General features: G+C 47.5%; 4 protein-coding genes across 6 annotated transcripts in view; 3 read left to right on the top strand and 1 right to left on the bottom strand.

Moving 5' to 3' along the window:
• The window catches only part of tesk2 (testis associated actin remodelling kinase 2), a 39,347-nt gene extending 33,008 nt beyond the window's left edge, over positions 1-6,339 (top strand). Inside the window, exons 12-13 of one of the 2 annotated variants that reach the window (XM_060059068.1) lie at positions 3,683-4,252; positions 4,496-6,339. In XM_060059068.1, coding sequence (XP_059915051.1) covers positions 3,683-4,252; positions 4,496-4,959 — 1,034 coding nt within the window. In that variant the 3' untranslated portion in view covers positions 4,960-6,339. Of the gene's footprint in view, positions 1-3,679; positions 4,253-4,495 lie in introns of both variants that reach the window. The other variant, XM_060059067.1, reaches the window with a different exon arrangement.
• toe1 (target of EGR1, exonuclease) lies at positions 5,335-11,214 on the bottom strand. Its single transcript, XM_060059069.1, has 8 exons — positions 11,080-11,214; positions 10,832-10,872; positions 10,619-10,715; positions 9,716-9,874; positions 9,055-9,168; positions 8,672-8,820; positions 8,037-8,199; positions 5,335-7,831 (listed from the first exon to the last, which is right to left on the bottom strand). Exons 1-8 carry the CDS (start codon positions 11,191-11,193, stop codon positions 7,064-7,066), a joined length of 1,605 nt encoding a protein of 534 aa, XP_059915052.1. The 5' UTR covers positions 11,194-11,214; the 3' UTR covers positions 5,335-7,063.
• A 477-nt stretch (positions 11,215-11,691) lies between these two features.
• Positions 11,692-14,618, top strand: si:ch73-382f3.1 (uncharacterized protein LOC100151273 homolog). Its single transcript, XM_060059070.1, has 5 exons — positions 11,692-11,774; positions 12,107-12,330; positions 12,880-13,039; positions 13,271-13,455; positions 13,714-14,618. The coding sequence occupies exons 1-5, from the start codon at positions 11,714-11,716 to the stop codon at positions 14,128-14,130; spliced, it is 1,047 nt and encodes a 348-aa protein (XP_059915053.1). The 5' UTR covers positions 11,692-11,713; the 3' UTR covers positions 14,131-14,618.
• A 2,216-nt stretch (positions 14,619-16,834) lies between these two features.
• selenop2 (selenoprotein P2) lies at positions 16,835-19,988 on the top strand. 2 transcript variants are annotated; one of them, XM_060059073.1, is made up of 5 exons: positions 16,835-16,975; positions 17,882-18,132; positions 18,296-18,508; positions 18,836-18,944; positions 19,107-19,988. In XM_060059073.1, the coding sequence occupies exons 2-5, from the start codon at positions 17,909-17,911 to the stop codon at positions 19,332-19,334; spliced, it is 774 nt and encodes a 257-aa protein (XP_059915056.1). In that variant the 5' UTR covers positions 16,835-16,975; positions 17,882-17,908; the 3' UTR covers positions 19,335-19,988. The 2 variants fall into 2 exon arrangements, with proteins under 2 accessions (XP_059915056.1, XP_059915055.1); XM_060059072.1 differs by having other exon boundaries at positions 16,853-16,975; positions 17,879-18,132.
• The last annotated feature ends 1,193 nt before the right edge of the window (positions 19,989-21,181 follow it).

The following is a 21,181-nucleotide window of genomic DNA, read 5'->3' as shown; positions in this document are numbered from 1 at the left end:
GAGCCCAGGTAAAGTCACCCAGGTGGAGTGTGGCAGCCACCCAAGGGGTGTGTTACCGTGGCAACGCTACACACCAACCCAGGTGACCTGGGCTGCTTTGACCAGCCATCATCCACACACAATCCACAACGTGTTAACGATATGAACGTGGCGTTAGCTCCTGGAGTAGGACGAGAGGCACCATCCCCTCACCAGGCCTGTGCTCAGCTTTCCCGGCCCAGTCCCCTGACTCCTCCCCTGACTCGCGACACCTCCCTCCCGCCCTCTCGCTGGTCATTCGGTCCAGGGGAGGAGCTCCAGAGATGGGGTGCGTTTGTTTGTCTGCTTGGGGCTGTCCGGGGTCTGGAGCTGGCTTGTTTATGTTGACAGCCACGCACAGCTCACTGGGGGAGGGGGGGGGGGGGGGGGGGGGGGGGAAGGAGGAGGAGGAGGATTAAAAAGGAAACAAGAATTAGAAGAGCTGAAAAGGCGAGGAGACGGAAGGGAGGAAAAGAGGAGAAGAGAAGGAGAGGAGGGCATGAATTGGAGAATGACTGGGGAAGTCAAAAAGGATAGGGTGGGATCGCATTGATGATGTCATTCCAGGCTGACCCATTGGTTCAGATTATTTCTTGACACATCTGGCCATATAGAAGAGAAAAGGCCAGAATAGTCCAACCAAAACTGGATAATTGTCTTTGTCCTCATCTGGGACACATTAGAACCACGCAAACACGCCTCGCATAAACCTCGACATCGACATCGCACGGCTGTCCTCCGGCGCAGAAGAAGAGTTGGTTCATAAACAATCCCGTTGTGTTATTGAACGTCCCGTTTGGCCTGCCAGAGTCCCGGAGGGGACGGGATCTACCACTTCATTAAGAGGGGGGTCCGGAACAACAAACGCTACTCTGTGACCTGGTGGTATCAGGAAGCCCACGTGTTTAGCTGGTGTTTGGGTGCGCGTCGCCAAGGAGACTGACAGAACGGGGCTGTGTTTGTTCCTGCCGTGTGTCTGCTGAGAGGCTGAGGGGCGCAGAGTGACGGAGGAGGGGGCCGCGCAGGTCAGGACTTGGTGCGGGCCTGTAGGTCCCTCTGACGATGGCAGCACTGTGACACACACACACACACACACACACACACACACATTTTAGTCATTTATTTATGTTCACATTTTACAATAACAAATCTTGAACACAAACACTGGTAGATGCACTCATCAAGCCCAGAATCTCTTTGACATGTCTGATCTCAGTCTATGGATACAGGAAGCAGCGTCTCCTCCATATGTGGCGGCTGCCTATTAATACAGATATGGAGCAGAATTTTGCAAGTGCTTTAGCTTTTGGCTTCGGAATTCCAGCCATCTGCAAACCCCTTATGACGAGTCTGTGGACATGGCCAAGGCTTCCAAATATAAACACAAGTAGTTTGCAGGTGTACCCCAGTTGTGCAATCTCATTTCTGAGAAGTTGGTATTTTGTAACCTTGGCAAGGAATGCCTCCTCCAGACTATAGTCAAACGTACAGCTTACTTCTAAGATGGTGACTTCTCTGCTTACCTCATCAACAACAATAACATCTGGTGTATTGGCTGTCACATTTGAAAAATAGTCAACTTCGTTATTGCACAGAGTGAACATGTCAGATGAAACCCTTGAATGGGTATATACTTTAACGGAGGAAGGTGGGGTATATAAAAGCATGTTCTTAACCAGTAAATCAACAATTCTATCATGTCTGGAAATATACATGCCCTTGTATACATGGCAGCCATTCAGAATATGTGACAGTGATTCTATGGTTGAGTTGTCGTGGTGCAGACAATGAGGAGGACATCTGTTTGGGTACCACAGAGAGAGATTGAGTCTGGTTGGAAGAACTTGTAATCTGGCTTTAACTGCAAATGTAAGAATATCCTCATCAACTGCATAGTTCTTGAATATTGTGTGAGAAACTGTGTGATCTGCAGTGGGAATACATGCTAGCTTTCCCTGTAGCTTTAGACCAGTCCAGTGTTGTTGCTGCCTCTGCTGTTCTAACCCTAGCAGGTACCTGCGTGTGTGAGCTGGTGATACATGATGTTCAGTATCATTGACAGTTACCCTTACTGAGATTGTACAGTCAGTTATTACATCCTCAGACACCATTACAGTGTCTGAGTCAGACTTCACCCAGTCCAGGGAGACTCCAGCTCGCACGCAAAGGTCATTGAGGTCGGGCCAGTCCGACGAGACCCCAAACCCAGCAGAATGTGAGTCCATCTTGTTGTTGGGCTTCCTTCTAAAGCCTAAGAAGCTCGGCTCACCCTCTCCTGCCAGGGGAACTTTACGTCGCTTCATGTCCAGAAACAATGAAGAACGTGCAAGTTCCCTGACAGTCCGATCATCACTGTTCAGCATATTGGTCAGGTGGGACAGCCTGGTGGCATTATAGATCCACTCCACACACACACACACACACAGCTGGGTCGGCAAAGGCTGGGGAATTTAGTCAGCGTGTATTTGTATATATGTTAATATCAATATAGAGAGTGTGTGCTTGTTCGTTTCTACATGATAGTGTGTGTGTGTTTGTTTCATATATGTAAGTGCTTGTGTGTGTGCGGGTATTTCCCTTGGCTCTTCCCTCCTCTCAAGAGGCAGCACACACACACACACACACACACACACACACACACACACACACACACACACACACACACACACACACACACACACACACACACACACACACACACACACACACACACACACACACACGCCTCTGTTTACCTGATAATATCAGGACTTCCGGAGGCTTGTCACTGTGCGGGGTGTTGACCTTACATAACAACACCGTCTCCACCGTCGCAGTTTGTACACGGCGCCGAAACCCTGACGCCCGACCCGTCACCCACCTCATCATGCCACCACCCAACCTGAGGCCTGGAAATTAATTCCACCCTCATAGCTCATAACACAATTTAGAATATCTTTTCTCTTGTTATTTTTCCATGTCAAATATTGACATTGCTCTTGAGACAAAAATTGCCAACATCAATTATTTTTAACTAATTATCAATACCGGGTTGGGAGGTTGAAGCTTGTCTGGTACTGGCCTGCAGCATATTACTTTGTATCTATGATCTGGATCCTTTTTTTAAAGTTGAATGCGCTCAGAAATTCGCTCGTTTCCGGGGTTTGCCTCGGGCCAAGCACGGCTGTATGAAGTTCAAGTCACTATTTTTAGAGTCCTTTTATTTAATATGCCAAGTCTTCCTCACCGCTAGATGATAGAATACATTGAGGGAACAGAGGTTCAAGGAGCGGCTCGTGTGTTTACCCTGCACTGCCCTCTGCTGGTGGGACACGGTATAAAGGAGCAGATGCAAGGCGAAAGCAGGGCCAATTTAATTGGCGTTTGGTACCCAATAGGTCATTCATTTAGTTGCTATTTTCGAGTCGGCAACATGGAATTTATTTATTACATATATGTATAAAATGTTCTTTGTGCTCTTATGCAATGGAATTCAAAAACCGGCAGAAAGGTTTCTTCCTTTTATCTCCTGAAAAACAGTTTACATTCTAACATTTGTGTTGGAATTCCAGAAGGACAACTATATTGTCTAACTCTCACTCCCCTTGCTCTCCCCCCTCCCCCTCTCCCTCCCCCTCTCCCTCTCCCTCCCCCTCTCCCTCTCCCTCCCTCTCTCTCTAAGAAGAGAAGTCCCAGGGCATGAAGCGGCCGCTGGCCCTCCACGGCGCCAAGATCCAGCCCAAGTCCCCGCGGCCGCGCCGCAACATCTGGCTCAGCCGCAGCCAGTCGGACATCTTCGCCCGCAAGGCCGCCCGCAAGGTCAACGTGCACGACCCCTACTACGAGCCGCCGCCCTCCCCCTCCTCCCCCGACTACCTCCCCCACCACCCCCACAAGGTCAACCCCTTCAGCGCGCGCGAGGACCTCCAGGGCGGCCGCATCAAGTTCTTCGACGTGCCGAGCCGCTCCGTCTTCTCGCACATGTTCGACCTCCGCTCCCCCCAGGGCAGCTCCTTCCCCCCCGCCGCCCACCCCCTGGCCGGGGCCCCGCCCGCCTCCCCCCAGCCTGAAGACCCCTACGGCTGGCAGCAGCTGCCGGGCCGGGAGTGCCGGTCGCTGCCCGCCTCTCCGCAGCTGTCCCCGGTGCAGGCCTTCCACAGTGTGGCGGGTCAAGCTAACTCTGCTAGCGCCGCCGCCGCCACCGCCGCCGTGGGGCTAAACAGCAGCTCGGCCCAGCCATCCGCCAACAGCCCCGGTGAGGCGGCCTATGTTTAGCCTCTCTGGGTTCAGTCTGGGGGTGTTGATGCTGGTGTTACCTAAAATGTGTTCCATTGGAATGAGGTGGACAATAGGGAATCATTATTAGTTATTGATTATTATTGATCGAAAAACTGATGATTTAGTTTGATTTATTCCAATGAAGTTGTAGTCGGTCGCCACTCCAGCTTAAACTAACCTGTTGACCTTTTCCTCTTCCGGTTCCCCTCGGGGACCACAGCATCTAACGCAAAGGCCGACTCCCAGGTGCTTCTGGGAAATGAAGTCCGTCAGAGAGCAGCGCTGGACGCCTGGGCCAAGAAATACGCTGTGGACCAGATCCCGCCGTTCCGCTCACGGATCGCGGCGGGGACGGAGGAGGAAGGCGAGGAGGAGGGGCGGTCGAGGAAGACGTCGGCAGAGAGTGCGGGGCAGGTGGACAATGTGTTCGGGGTTGCCTGGTCTCCCAGAATGCCTAGCGGCCATACAGACGGTAGGGACGCCATGGACTGCTCCCACAGCCGGGGGGAGGAAGAGGCGGAGCACGGGGAGGGCGGCTGCCCCATGAACGAACTCACGCACACGCTCACGCCGCAGGGGCCCGTGGACAACCTGCTACCGCCGCCCCCCCCCCGGGGCCCGCTTCGCCACCCCCAGGGGCCTGAGGGGAGCCCGGGGCCCCAGGACCAACAGCCCGGGCTGTGAGGACATGGACGCCTTTGGAGCTGGATTTTAAAGGAACAGTGAGAGCTAAAGAGCAGGAGGGAAGCATCCGCTTGCATTTCAAAAGGGAGGGAGCGCCACACTCACGTCTTCCACACGGGGACCTCTAATGGACCGTGGCGGGAGTCCGAGAGGAGAGTTAGTGAAGCACACCGGATGTAGTCTGGAACCAGATCCCCCTGGGATCTATATTAACGGTGTTCAGCGTGGGACACACACACGTTGGAAACATGATCCATATACTAGAGATTATTTTCTTCCTGAAAAAGGGGTGTGTATATTTAACGAGGACCGATGTAGATTTCTCTTGTTTCTCTTCTTAAATGGTTTGTATTCGGGTGTGTGTGTGTGTGTGTGTGTGTGTGTGTGTGTGTGTGTGTGTGTGTGTGTGTGTGTGTGTGTGTGTGTGTGTGTGTGTGTGTGTGTGTGTGTGTGTGTGTGTGTGAGAGAGAGAGAGAGTGTGTGGCCTGAACCAGTCTTTGGTACTTAATTAATATTGTCCTTTTTAACGTTGTTTCTTACTCAGAGAATCTGCTTGAAATTTAACTGAAAAAGAAACCAAACCCAAATCACTTTATAACTCATCAATAGTTAAAAAAATAATACATGCATATAAATGGGCTTTTATATGAAGATATTTGTTGGGCATCATAGATCCATACATCTTTTGATCTGTTAGAGATGCATGCTCCTAGAAGGTCGGAGATCGGTTGCGACTACTCTGGTCTATTTCCCCTATAGCAGCTCAAGTGTGATTGCGTAATGTCTGGTGAGGCCTAATGTCTAATCTCATGTCCCAGTAAAACCAGCCAGATGACACTTTCAGGAAACGGAACTAAAATAACTACTGCCGAGTAGTATTCATTTGATTCGTTCTTATATACATTACTTTTGTCAATCTTCAGTGGGGACATTTTCAGGGTTAGTTTAAATCATTGGTTTAATTCAAGCACTTTCAGGTCCAGATTCTCTACTTAAGGGCTTCCTTTGATTGGCACTTTTCCAATTCTGTTGACTTATTCGATGGGCAAACTAATTGCACTTAATGCCGACTGTTAATAATCGTATCACTACATTTCTATGCATAAATGTATTCAGATGTTCTATTTTTTTGTATTTATGACAAACTGTTCTAAACGTCTTACTATGTGTATGTGTAAATGATTTGTTGTTGACCTGACTTCCATGAATGGTGACTGAGATGTTAGATTATAAACCCTTATCTCCTGGTTTTATGCTAGTCTGCTTTTGTTTAAATGTAACAGAATTCAAGTAAACCAAAGCACAGTTTATATTAAAGACGTGTAAGAAATGTGTACAAAGAATACATGTTTTAAATAAATGTTGAGCTTCTTGCTTCTATATTCGCCTTACTTACTGCCCATTGTCCACAATCCTGTTTCAGCAGGTGTTAAAGCGTGACGAGTACTTAGAACAACAAAGGGCAGACTGTTTATTATTTAAGTCCATCATTTGGACAAACTAGGGCAAAAGACCAAAATGAGGTTGAATAACATTTATATCGTGATTTTTACTGTTGACATTAAAAAAGGCTTAGCATGTAAAGAATGTTCTCTGAAATGATAAACCTGATGCAGAGAAAATCTGTAATAATGTGATTACTTTCTCCTAAATAAAATAACAGGAAACAGCAATATGAAGTTGCCACACGAAATATTAAGATACAAATCATTGGAGATTTCAAACACAAAAAAATCAGAGTGGAAAGAATTGTGTAGCGGTTCTAATCGGCTTTTAGATTCTCGTAGCAAAGACTTTGATACAAAACTCCCTGTACAGGTTCTGCTACCGACGACCGGTGCATCACTCCCAAGAGAACAAAGGAGCAGACCCCTAAATGAACAGACCAAACATTAAGGTCCAATCCCATTTCTACCCCTTCCCCTTCCCCCTCCCCCTTACCCTTACCCCTTCAAAACAAGGGGGAGGGGGAAGGGGTAGAAATGGGATTGGGCCTAAATCCCATTCATTTATATGATCAACACACCTGTGTTGACCCTACCATCCTCCCCGCTGAAGCAGAAAGGCTCCTCTCAACCCAAGCCGTCTCTGGTGTGACCCACAGCTACTCCCCGTCCTTCTGCTGCTGCGGCCCAGCCTCCAGCAGGGTGCTGGCCAGGCTCTTGCCCCACACCAGCTCCATCTTCAGGGTGTGGGCCTTGGACGACTTGGAGAAGGAGCTCTTCACGATGTGGAGGGGCGCGGCCTTCCCGCTCAGATACACCTTGTTGTAGCAGGTGGGCAGAACCCGGTCCTTCTCCTCCTCCGTCTTCTTCTTCTTCTTCCCGTCCTCTCTGGCGTCCAGGGCGCAGGCGTAGGCGAAGATGTAGGCCGTCATGAAGGCGTCGAACCCGGCGCGGTGCGTGCCCCCCTCCAGTCTCTTCCTGCTGGCCTCCGCCGCCGCCGCCGCCTTCGCCTCATCGTCGGTAACACTCTCTTTCTTCAGCTCGGCGACGGCGGGCGTGGCCTTGTCTGTGATGTCGTCAGGGAGCGCACACGAGCCGTTTCCGGTGAGTTCCGCAAGAGGGGGCTCCGTGCGTGCTACCGGGTCCCCGATGGACCCGTCCTGAGAGGGTCTGTCGGCCGGGTCCAGTTCCAAGTGGGCGATCTTGCTCGCCCTCAGCTCCTCCTCCTCCTCCTCCTCCTCCTCCTTTCGCTCCTCCTCTGCACCTCCTCCTCCTCCTTCTGCTCCTCCCTTCCTCTTGTCCCTCCTGTCCCTCTTCCTCTTCCTCTTGGACTTCTTGTCCATCCCCAGCTTCTCGTCCTGCAGGATGATCAGGTCTGTGTCGTGGGAGGAGGTGCATTCGCTCCCGGCGGGGCACCACCCGAACGCCTGCATGTGAACGGTCATGTTTACTACGACGACCTACAAATAGACCCCGCCACAATCTGCATATTCCCTAATTTTCTAACTTCTTTACCAAATGGCTATTTTGTATTCTCTAGGTTTCTATCTGCATCCACGCTCCAAAGCATAGAACAGCAGAAAAAGCAGTGAGTAGTAAAAGAGACAGAGGCAGAGTCGTGTGCCTACTCACAGAGAAGCGCTGGCAGACCTCCTGCTGTCCGGGGGGCGGGGCCACGGCAGGACACACTCTGTAGTCCACATAGCTGGACATGTGGCCGCCGTAATGACAGAACTCTATCAGCAGATGGGGCCCCGGGCCCCCAGCCTCCACACCCCGGCTGTTGTCCAGTTTACTGAGAGAGAGAGGGAGATGGGTCGAGGGTGTGAGGAAGAGGTAGATCGGAGGCAATAAAAGTTACAGGAGAGAGAGGTCCCTTTTCGCCTGCGGCTATATTACACAAATTCCAGAAATATTTCTCTGACATTAAGCCTTCCCATTGGTGGATGACTGTAACCCTCAGTAGCAAGCACTTTCCTCCCCAGAAGATTATTTTAGGTGGAATTTGACTATCGGTACAATTTTTTAGTCAGTCGACAAAGAGTGACTTCAGATGTTTGCTTATAGGGAGCAAGTAGAGGTTAAGGCTTAACGGTGTCTACATGTAACCTTCCAGCTGGGCATCAAACATACTCACCACTAGACTACCCCCCCCCCCCCCCCCCCCCCCCTCCCATCACATGACAAGAAACCAAGGTCGGCAAACACCACAACATAATACAATAAATAGTCGACCAAGTCAACCAAACACATGCAGCAGCACCCACCACTTCTTGTAGGCGTACTCCAGGTAGGAGGCGGTTTGGCGCAGCTCAAACTCTGAGGCGTATTTGGTGTCGTAGATGCCGGCGGGGAACATCTCAGACAGGTCAGCCGTGAAGGTGGTGAGACGCTCGGGGAGGTGGGAGTAGAAGCACTGCACACACACACGCACACATACACACACACACACACACACACACACAGACACACAATGTAACATTATGTTTGGAAGACTGCAGACATGTAGCCGGACATCGCCAGACTGATGCGCAATGATCGACCCAAAGCACCCACCCTACCCACTACTCCGGAGCCCAGTAATATGATGGTGCTACGGTGCTGAACTGCAGAGGAGGGCCAATGAGGACAGGAGAGGTAGAGACATTACCTGGTAGAGGAAGGCCATGTCTATGAGTCCATTGTGGAGCACCAGGGGTCTCCTGGCTCGGAGCAGCTCAGTAAACAACGACCTCACGCTGACCCCGTGGTTGTCTGCCCCGCCCTGAGGAGAGAGAGAGAGACACAGAGGGATATATTAGAGCTCAATGGTTTGCTCAAATAGTTCAGATATCTTGAAACAATGTCCTAACTTGTATTTCAGTTTGTTTGTTGGTTTATAGAGACTGAATGCGAGCGTGAGTGTGAGTGTGAGTGTGTGTGTGTGTCTGCCCACCTTGTTGTTGCCCTTGCAGTAGGGGACTCCCTGTGTGTGTGTGTGTGTGTGTGTGTGTGTGTGTGTGTGTGTGTGTGTGTGTGTGTGTGTGTGTGTGTGTGTGTGTGTGTGTGTGTGTGTGTGTGTGTGTGTGTGTGTGTGTCTGCCCACCTTGTCGTTGCCCTTGCAGTAGGGGACTCCCTGTGTGTGTGTGTGTGTGTGTGTGTGTGTCTGCCCACCTTGTTGTTGCCCTTGCAGTAGGGGACTCCCTGTGTGTGTGTGTGTGTGTGTGTGTGTGTGTGTGTGTGTGTGTGTGTGTGTGTGTGTGTGTGTGTGTGTGTGTGTGTGTGTGTGTGTGTGTGTGTGTGTGTGTGTGTGTGTGTGTGTGTCTGCCCACCTTGTTGTTGCCCTTGCAGTAGGGGACTCCCTGGGCGTACTGCTTGTTGAAGTCGAAGCCGTGCTGCACCAGGAAGCGGACCGACTGGGGCTCGATCATGTACTCCTCCGAGCAGAGCAGCGTCAAGTTGTACACCTGCACCAGGTACGAGTCTGCGGGCTGACCGGGGAAACCAGCAGGTATTAGGGTGGATCACAAGAATAACAGCAGGCGTCGACACCTGATCCGTCTTCATTCATGTCAAGATGCCTACGGAAGGAGATTGTATTGATGGGAATGTTTTGTATTGATTGTTTTGTTAAGGGTGGTCAATTCTCGCTGAAGCAGTAATATATGTTATGATGTTGAATTGCTGTCTCAATAGCTTCCTCAAGAGAGCAGGAAATGTGAGATTTACACATTCATTACTAAGACTCTAGAAATACAGGCATTTAAACGTGACATTAATCAATCACTCATAGTGGTTAACTGGTTATTAGGGATTGATAAACTAACTAGAATACCTTTGGGGTAGTTAGCATGAAGCTATAAGCTTCCTGACCGGTAAAGACAGGTTAGTAAACATCACAAGGAGCCCGCCTACCCCGCCATCACATGACATCACTTCCTCTCGAGCCAGAACCAAGTCGGCCAAATCATTAGCGCTGTGTGACACAACCAGCAGTTCACCATCGTTCTCTGGCCTAAACTCCAAGAGTGCCGTGCACTGCTGTGTTTGTGTCATTGTTTGGGACAAAGTGTCCAACGAGGATATTCAACTGAAAACGTCATAAATGTATAATTACTTGAGATGGATATTGAATAGACTGTAAAAGACAGGTAAGTAAAAACCACAAGACACCTAGAAGTGTGTTTGCCACTCTTTATCTGTGTGTGTGTGTGCATGAGTCTCTAGGTTTGTACCTTGCTGTCGAGCTTCTTGTAGCAGGCGATACCCAGGGAGAGGATGGATCGAGAGCGGGCCGCGTGACATATGGCCTTGTAGCGGTCCTCGATGCTTCTGTAAAACACCACAACGAGAAGAAATGCAAGTTTAAGGTAATGTTCAGTGCCTTGATCACTCACTTAATTGTTGGACTTTGTAAAGGGTCTACACAAGAGCAAAGGGAAACTCACTCGGCCAGCAGTGCTTTTCTGTTTCCTAGACCACTCAGCTCCTGAAAGAAAAAGCAGACCGATATATATATATATATATGGCTTGATTTGAGTTATTTACAACTCTGCAATGTAGTCTAATATCTGTAGAATAAAATCTAACTGTGAAATGTGTGCACAACCAATTATTAGTCTTGTAAAGCTAAGGATAGGATTTTAAAGAGGCAGTTTTAACAGAGGTATCTTTGGTTGACATCGGCACCACTTACTGTATCGATGGCGATGAAGGAAGATGTTTTGATGGCGAGCACCATAGCAGGCCACAGCTCTTTAAAATTATCATTCTGAACATCGATGACTGGAACTACCATCGAGGACGCCATGGGTGCCCTTGGAACTCTTTGCTGCTAATTCTAAAGTAAACTTCAATTGGAGAAGTATTATTATTATGAACTTTTCACACCAAAATACATGAGGCAGTCAGTGGAGCCAACCTTAAAACGTAAGTAATATTAGTACATTAAAAACAAGTTGGTCAGTGATGATCTCTGTGGTATAGAGTCATAAGATATCGGTGGCCGGCTGAGGACTCATAAATGTAATTATCTTAATAATAGCCTTAATTTCTTACTTATCTGCAATCCTAACAGTGCAGCATGCAACTGTAAACACTGCAGCGTGCTTTCCGGGGTCCTGTGGCTAGAAACCGAAAGCAGCTGGCATACATCCTAAACGTTAAATAACTATTTATTGGCTGAATTATCTATTTTTTAAACTATGTATTCATAAATTCTGTCTTATAATAAATATAGATATATATTTTTTATTCATATTAACGATAGTCATATATTTCTCTATTTTTGAAATACAGTTTTGACACAGGCGCTTACATGGACGATTCATATGCCCTACGTCACTAAGAACCAAACGTCGAGGACGAGTGCGCCATTTTGGCTCAAACAAAGTCAGTAGCATATCTTTTCCTCCCTAATAATCTCAAACGACAGGCTTTTAACAACTTTTAAAATATGTTAACGCAAGGACGTTTGTTTAACCGAAGCTGGCATTTCACGCCATCAACATAGTGCGTCTTGTTATCCCTTGAAAGTAACTTGACACACTGGCTCAGAGACTGAGCCCAGCTGTGTTGACCAGACCCAGAGCCTTACCTGGTTCTGGCTCTGTGTTGACCAGCCCAGGGCCTTACCTGGTTCTGGCTCTGTATTGACTAGAGCCTTGGACCTGGATCTGGCTCTGTATTGACCAGCGCCTTGGACCTGGTTCTGTTTTGAGCAGACCCAGAGCCTTGGACCTGGTTCTGGCTCTGTATTGAGCAGACCCATAGCATTGGACCTGGATCTGGCTCCACCATGGGAGGCTGCTCGGCTCCGAACTGTTCCAACTCCACCACCATAGGGAAGCAGCTGTTCAGGTTCCCGAAGGATGCGGAGCGCAGGAGGATCTGGGCCGTGAACTGCCGACGAGACTTCGAGCCGCCGCCTCACTCCAGACTGTGTCAGGTAGGAGGGACCACTGTATATATCATGTCGAATAATGATATGCACCTACAGAGGGGAAGACATTAATTTAATCACAATGACATCACCATCATTCAAGATTGAGGCAGGCCATGGGCCATAAACGGGGGAGGGTCGCAATGAATGACGCGTTATGTAGCTACAATCCCAATGTTTACATCCCGTTCATGTGTTGTGGATGTCAAGTCCTGAAATTATTGCATTTTGCAATCATCACAACTGGAAGTTGTGAGCGGACGGTTCTACTTCATGATCATCTGTACTGGCAATCAAAAGCCATCAAAAATGAATAGTTTCACATCTTCTCTGTGATATGAAGGGTCCACCGGCCCTTTGCTAGATGGATATCAAACGTTTTAGACAGGGTAAGAATATATACTTGTATTAAGCAGACACTTTTATCCAATGTGTTTCTAGTGAATACAACTAAATGTCCTTAAGGAGCGGCTTGCGATTAGCCGTCCTGCTCAGAGATCAGCTGTGGACGCCCTAGCCACTTCACAACACCTCATGAATTCCATTTCTCCTCAGGACCATTTTGAGCCAAGCCAGTTCGAGGAGGTTGCGAGATCTCCTGCCGGTGGCAGGAAGTTAAGACCCAACGCTATCCCTACTCTCTTCGGCATCCAGGAGCCCCCCTACCCTGCAATCACACAACCTCACTTCCTGCTTCCTCTCAAGCCAGAACCAGGTCAGCCAACTCATTAGTGCTGTGTGACGCAACCAGCGGTTCCACCATCGTTGTCTGGCCTAACCTCTAAGAGCGCCGTGCACCGCTGTGTTTGTGTCATTGTTTGGGACATAGCGTCCAACATAGCGTTCAATGTCGACCCAAAACGTCCTAAATGTTTCTACCCACATGAGACGTCGTTTGAAATGGTTCTGTTGTTGTTCCCACTCTGTTCATGCTCTGGGGCTCCAGTGGAGAGAGAGCTGGGTTTTGAGGAGCACGGCTACGCCAGACACACCCCTCTCCCCGGGATGCTGATGATGATGGAGGAGGAGGAAGTGGAGGGGCACAGCGAGGCGCACCACTGCAAACAGTGTCTGCTCCTCAGGAGGCGACTGGAGCTGGAGACGCACACCTCGGCCCGGCTGCGGAAGGAGGTGCGTCATTTCTATATCTCCTGTCTCCCTTTCCATATCTCTCTCCCTTTTTTTTTTGTCTGCCTCGGTGTCTCTCTCTCCCTCCCTCTTTTCTCTATCTCCCCCCCCTTCAGCCTTTCCCCCCTGGTTTGTTTGCCTCTTCCCCACTCCCCTTTGCCTTCTCCACCTTCCCTTCTCGCTCCCCGTAAAGTCAGGTTTTCCTACTCCCGTCCTAAAGACGATGCCTCTTCACCACGTCCCCCTTCTCCCTCCCCTCAGCTGGACGAGATGAAGAAGCGCCTGTTCCGTCTGGACCGCGTGGAGCGGGGGCTGCAGGGCTTCCTGTACGAGGACCAGGTGCGCGCGCTGTCGCTCAGCAAGCGCTCCCGCCGCGCCGTCTGGTCCCCGGAGACGGTCGCCAGGGCGGGCAAGCTGCGGCGCGCCGTGGGCAACAAGGGCTACGAGTACCTGCGGGAGACGGGCTACCCGCTGCCCTCCTACCGCACGCTCTGCAACCGCCTGGAGACCAAGATCACCGTGACGACGCACCTCAGCTGCGAGGAGCTGGCGGAGCTGGGCCTGGGCCTGATGCCCCCGCCCTCGGCCTACAGCCCCACGGGGGTGGGAGAGGTCGGGGAGGAGGAAGAGGAGGATGACGACGGGGTGGTGGACCAGCTCATAGGGGTGTTGTCCTGAGAGAGGCACCGGCTCAGAGACTATTGCGGTGTTGGATGCTAAAAAAGGATGAGAAGGGCTCCTTGTTGTTCCTCGATTCTCGGACGCAGAGCGGTAAACAGGGGTTTTGCTGAGGAGTCACAGTGCAAACTCTCGGCTTTACATGACGTAAGGCTTCAAACCTGTTGTTCAGGCCCGTCCCGGCCTCGGCATGATTCTACGTAAGACTGACAGGTCTGCTTGGTGCTGAGGATGATGGGCTGCTTGGCCTCATACCTCCCTAACTACTGCGCTAACCTGGACAGGAGGTGAACATGTTCTGAATGGCTCCTCCGCGCCACGCTTGCCATTCTTGCTGTTGAATGAACGCGTGGGACTCTAGCACTATGAAGCTGACTATAGCCTCTGGGCCGGGCCGCCATCAGAAGGAAGGCTGAGCTAAAAGGGGGAGAGGATCTGAGCCTGCTGCTGCTGAGAACACACTTGTACCTTGAACCTCCCAGTACGCTATAGAGTGGCGAAGTCACGCCCCTTCCGGTAGGGCTCATGGGACCTATGAGATCGAAAAATATGAATGGGTGTCAATGGAGAGAAAATAATTATTTTCTGGTCCCGGTCTTTATATGCCCTGGATTACACATATGTTGTTTGTGGATTTAAAGGATAATTTTTCATGCAAAGAGTTCGACCGTTTATTGTGCAATTGTTCAGATAAAGGCTGTAGAGAAAACACAACGAGAAAGACTACACGGCTCATATGTGACGTCACGCTCCCTGCGACTGGCGTGGAGAAGACCGACAATCTTCCCATCGGCATAACTGAAACTCTGCACGTGCCCCGATTTATAATGGTTTTCACCTCTTTCGATGCTTTTATCCTCCCCTTGGAAAAAGCGGTGAAGTGGGACAGAGAGATCGCCATCTCTGTGCCGAGTTCCAAGGGCGGGTGTGGTGACGTATATCATATGCGTCGAGAGCAGCGAAGAGCTGTAGTTCACAAAGCGGCCTCACATAAAACCTAAAATTATCAAACTTCTTCACGAACATTTTTAGTTTTCTTTGCATGAAAAATTATCATTTAAATCCACAAACAACATATGTGTAATCCAGGGCATATAAAGACTGGGACCAGAAAATAATTATTTTCTCTCCATTGACACCCATTCATATTTTTCGATCTCATAGGTCCCATGAGCCCTACCGGAAGGGGCGTGACTTCGCCACTCTATAGAGGTTCCTCCGGTTGGAGGTGGGGCTTGTTTACATGTCTAATTTGCACAAAGGCGTGTTGTTGTCACTGCTGAGACTGAGATGATGTTAGGTTGGAGACGTGGTGAATGTTTCACTGGGCAAACAGTGATGTTGGGGTCACATTTGTTTTTCTTGACTTCTTACCTGACATTGTTGAGTAATATAGTTTTAATCATCTGGCAAGCTTTGCTGACAAAATATGAAAATACGATTATTTGGAAAGAAAGCTGAAAAAACTGTATTGCAATCTGTATCGTAATGTATCCTTTGACTTCCGAAACACTGGTTTCAATTTTCTGTGGGGCTCAAATTTTGCAATACAAGGACATCAATGTACTTACCTGGGTGTAATCAGCCATTTCAAGCAGTTGCAAAAGCTTTCTCTCACTCATTTCAAGACTTTGTACCCACTCTGGTGTTGGTGTTTGCTTATGCTTGAATCACCAACTAGATCAACAATGCATTGCTATCACATAAGAATGTGTGTTTGATGGATTTTGAGATTAATTGTGATGGAGTATCAAAGATTTTCAATGATTGTAATGATACAGTTTGAATTTGAGTACAAATTCAAGCTTGGATGAATGAAGATTGAGTGGTTTGTGGTTCAATCTACAGAGATTCTAGGGGTTTATATGAGTAATGAGGATGTGTGCGTTTGAAAGATTCGGTCACTGGTTAATTTCAATAAATACATTTAAAAAAATCCAATAATGATTTGTCAGTGACCTTACCTTAATGTATACAAATGAAGCGTCTTGCTTGCTGAAAAATAATTAAAACTAGAAGTTGATCGACATAAACAAACCAGGTATTTGGAACAATGACCGCTGGGCATCCGGCCTGGCATTGCATGTCGTCAACCCTCAACCCCTTTAGTGTTTGTGTGGCACACACACTGATTGGCACTATCATCAAAGATGGTTCACAGTGTATGTTTGTCTTGTTATCACGCCTACTCTTACACAAACGATCAGTTCATGTTGTTTGCAGTAGGACAAACATTGCACCAGAATAGGGTCAATATTTTAAATGTTTGTGTGTGTGTGTGTGTGTGTGTGTGTGTAGGGGGACCTGATTGTGACAGGGGTCCTGGCTCTAGCCAAGGTCCTTAAAGGTTTCCTATCTAACAAGGTCCTGCGTCTTACTGCTGGGCTTGTCCAACACCTGGCTTGCTGGATGTACTGAATGTTAAACAGTATCAACAGGGGAGAACGCTGATGGAGTGGTTATCATCTCTCTCTGCTCAAACAGAGCTTTACAATTGAGTCAAAGGTCAAACAAAAACGTTTGACACCACAGCATTCATCCAAAACCAGACCTGGTCAGAATTAAAAAACAACGTAAAACCGTACTTAATTGTGCACTATTTGGGATTGTTAATTGCATGTTATCTATGTAGGTTGTTGGGATGTCCAGAATACAATAATGTTGGACAAATTCACTGCTGTCTGTCTGTTTGCTGTCTGCTTAATCATCTCTTTCACTCTCCCCCTCTCTCCCGCTCTCCCTCTTTCAGCCCCCCCCCACCTCCATACACCCCGAAAAGGGCTTAAAACCAACCAGTGGTCCCGCCCATGTTTATTGGTGACAGAGCAGGAGACACAACACACAGGTCAGTGAGAATCTGTTTCAATACACATACAGTAAGAGTTATTATTGTTCTATTCAGCTTTGATCAAATTCTTCGCCTGTAACTGCATTGGAGAAAATATTATAATATATACTCATACTACATACACGTGGTGTTTTCTCTGGGATGACGATGGGATTGATTATGAATTATGAATATCTGAATATATCTATAAATGAATGGTCTATTTGCTATCTGTAGAGAGAGAAAGGGTCGCTAGATTTGCTCTGTGTGTCAAATTAATGTGTGAACTTATGCGGGTCAAGAATCATTTGGTCAGTGGTTCATGTGAATTTTGTTTGAGTATTCAACATATGTGCTGTTATTTGTTCATATCATTTCATAATCTTTCTCAACATTTATCTGCAAATCGTCTTTCGGCCCTCTCTCCCACACCCCCACCCACTCCTTAGATTCTTAATCCTTCCTGCCGTCTGTCTGTCCTTCCGTCCGTTGTTCCACCTCTAACTGGTTCATGTCTGGGCCGCGTTCCACACGGGAGGGCAAAGACAATGGTGGTTTTACTTTTTAATTAGTTCCGCATCAGACGGAATCAGCCCAGGCAGCCAGGCTAAAGCTCTGCCTGCTTGCTGATTGTGTGTTCCTGCTGGCAAGCTGAGGGATTTAGGCTGGAAGCCAGGAGGAGGGTTGTGTTTCTGTTGTGTATTAGCCTCCAGACACTCATGCAGGGGTTAAACTTTGTTATTTTATGGTTTTCGCAATCGGTTAAACTAGCCACTGACAGATGTATATACAGTATTGAGGGTTACCTTACCCATCCATGATAGAAGCTCAAAGGTCCTAGGTTCAGTACCACCCCCCCTCAATCTGGACGCGCTCTAACCCCTTCCTGCTCCTAATGCCCTGTGTCCTGTTGGTGCTCAGCAGCCTATTCTAGTGTCCTACGCAGAAAGGATGAGGTGTCTCCTGCCCCTGTGGCTGGGAGCCAGTCTGCCTGGTCTACTGTGGGCCGCAGCAGTCCTTTTGGTGGAAGGGGACAGCGACCCTTCCAGAATCTGCAAGCCTGCCCCCCATTGGGAGGTGGGAGGAATAGCACCCATGCCAGAGCTGCTGGGAAATGTAGTTGTTGTGGCGCTGCTGAAGGCCAGCTGACAGTTCTGTCTCACACAGGCGTCCAAGTAAGCTGAGATCATGAATGATGCATTTCTAGAGCTTTGTATTTTTATCAAACGTTTCGAAACCTTTTGTTAAACAAAGCCCCCTGCGTTATTGCTTTGTGAAATCACAAAAACAGCTTATTAGGCAAATTCCTCTTTGACTGTTATTGTGACTCTTCTTGAGGATTGGACACCTGCGTGAAAAGCTGAGCCGCAGCAACCTGACCGACGTGGCGTTCATGATCGTGAACGAGCGCGAGTTCCAGTCCCGGGCCATGTACTGGGAGCTGAAGAGGAGGGCCCCCCCTAACGTCCCCGTCTACCAGCAGGGCCCTTTACAGGACGACGTCTGGGAGATCCTCGACGGAGACAAAGACGACTTCCTTGTGTATGACAGGTAAAGAGGAAGTGGATGCGACATGACTTCCTGGTGTACATCAGGTAAACAGGAAGTGGATGCGTCATGACTTCATGGTGTATGATACGTAAACAGAAAGTTGATGGGTAATGACTTCCTGGTGTACATAAGGTAAACAGGAAGGGGATGTGTCATGATTTCCAGGTGTACAATAGGTCAAAAGGAAAGTGGCAATTGATTAGAAAAAGAAAATCCATTTCAATTTACATTTCAAAGTACATTTTCTTACATTTCGCTATTTAGCTTTGCTGTCAGACCACCATCAAATGTATTTCTCTCTCTCTCACTCCCTCCCCTGATGCACAGGTGTGGTCTCTTGACCTTCCACATTGTGCTACCCTACAGCTTCCTCACCCAGCCCTACGTTGAGGCAGCCGTGAGGGCCACCTCCCTCAAAGACATCTGCAACTGCACTGTTAGTCTCACACGCACACACACGCACACGCACACACACGCACACGCACACACACGCACACGCACACACTGATTTGAAATAATTAAAAAAAATATTGAACTAATAATAATAATATACTTTACATGTGACCCTGTTGACATGTGGTATTTGATCCCATTCAAGGAGACCTTCCTCAGTGGTTCGATGAGGAATCAAACAAAGATGTCAATGAACAGTAACCACACAGCCGACAGAGACACTACACTTCCTTCTCATCAGCCTCCACATATTCATCATCATCATCACTATCATCATCATCAGCAGCAGCAACAGCATACTCCTCATAAATTTGACCATATGAATCACACTCATATTCCTCATCAAAATCATTCCTCAATACATCGATCATAGTCATAATCCCAATCATCAGGAAAATGAATGATGACGATGTGTTTTCTTGTATGGTCATGGTGCATTTCATCAAATAATATTTTTCCCACAATACAACCCTCTATATTCTTCTTTCACAAAAATAACAACGTTAAAATAGGTCTTTGCAAAGAACCGTATGGAAATTAAACAACAAAATTGGTTAATATTGACGTTGCTACGTGTTACTGGGTAATGGATGGCAGTTTTGCCGGTGGCTATTGTTCCTATTTGTGCCCAGATCCTCCCTCCTCTGTCTGGGTTCAGCAGCATTCAGGCCTGTCTTCAGTTCTCTCTTCCATTAATGAAGTCTACCATGTTAAACCTGCTGACAGGAGTCTGTAGATTGATGTGTGGAGAGAGACAGGAGCTAGCCTAGATGTGAGCTAAAGCTACGAGTCATGGAGGGTCTCTGGGCCTAAACAGAGCAAAACCTCAGTAAAATAACTATCCTGTGTCCAAATAGAACACCAATGGTCAACATTAATTATATATTTTAAGAGTTATAATTTGTAAATACAAGTAGCTTCATCTCGAAATTGTGTTTCCCCATTCTGTAATTACACTTGCTGAAGAGGAGATAAAGTGCCAAGTGGTTGGTAAAGATTGTATTCATATCAAAATGTATGTCTTTTATTTAGTTTATTTTGAAGCCATTTATGTTACAAATTAATATTGTTGTTGCTTCAACTCACGAAATTCCTACTTTTGGTACATCATCCTAATTTGCTTTATCTCCTTATCAAACATTCAATCAAATAATTGAATGTCGAATATGCCGACATTTTAAATAAGCCTATGTTTTTTTTTCATTTTGCATCCTTATGGGTTAAGTTGTATATCCATCTTCAAACAGGCCTGCGCGTTTTTAGTTTTTGGAATCCATTCTTAATTGATTGGTTGTCGCTGCGCTGGTGGGACCGCTAGAGGGCAGCACTGTCGTGTTTACAACGTTTATTTCAATGTCGGTTGTCATTTCTTATTTTAGATTTTTTTCTATCTTTATTTACGAACATTTAACACTTACGATTATCGCAAACCATCGTACAATTGACTAGAATGGCTATTATACCACGAGAGGCAGGAAAAGGTGGGTTCATGATAAAACTAATAAAAACGCATTTGAATTGGTCAAAATCGTATCATTAGGATTAACGAAGACGGAATAAGTGTACATTGAGACGCGCTCCAAAGACTTTCTATATTAAAATGGTAATTTGATCATATTGGCTGCTATATCATTACAGAGAGCCTAAATTATGCTAACCGGGTGACAAGTTGCCGCTCCTCAACAGTCCTCAAGTTAAACGCATGCGTAGGCCTACAGTCTATGGACAGGTGGAGATGTAATAACAATTAAAACAGCTAGTGGTTTTCTAATTCACAGCCTCTTCTTGTTTTCTCGGCCAGCGGTTGGACAGACAACAGGGACACTGGCAATGACGGTGAATATATTTAAAGGAACATATTTTTATATTCAATGATTAAGGATCAATATTTCAACCAACATTTGTGTATATTGTACCCAACGAAGCAGTCAATTCATACATAAACTGTGTGTCCACGCAAACATAAGAGCAGGATTTAGATTAAAATAGATTAAATTGCACTTTATCAATCACTCAACATGGGCTTTAGTTGTAACAGCAGCCAAACACACACACACAAGTTTATTTTTAAAAAGGAGGGATTATATGAGGGCCCCAAAATGTCCAGGATAATTCACACGTGAATAATCCACATATCTGGCATTATATAATGGAGACCGAAACCTGACCATGTAAAATAAGAAAGATGTGAATTCTTAGAGAAAGAGAGATAGATGGATT

This window comes from Gadus macrocephalus, chromosome 8, assembly GCF_031168955.1.
Source record: "Gadus macrocephalus chromosome 8, ASM3116895v1".
NCBI lineage: Eukaryota > Metazoa > Chordata > Actinopteri > Gadiformes > Gadidae > Gadus > Gadus macrocephalus.
The sequence above is the reverse complement of the archived record's forward strand: the minus strand, read 5'-3'. Positions and strand labels throughout refer to the sequence as shown.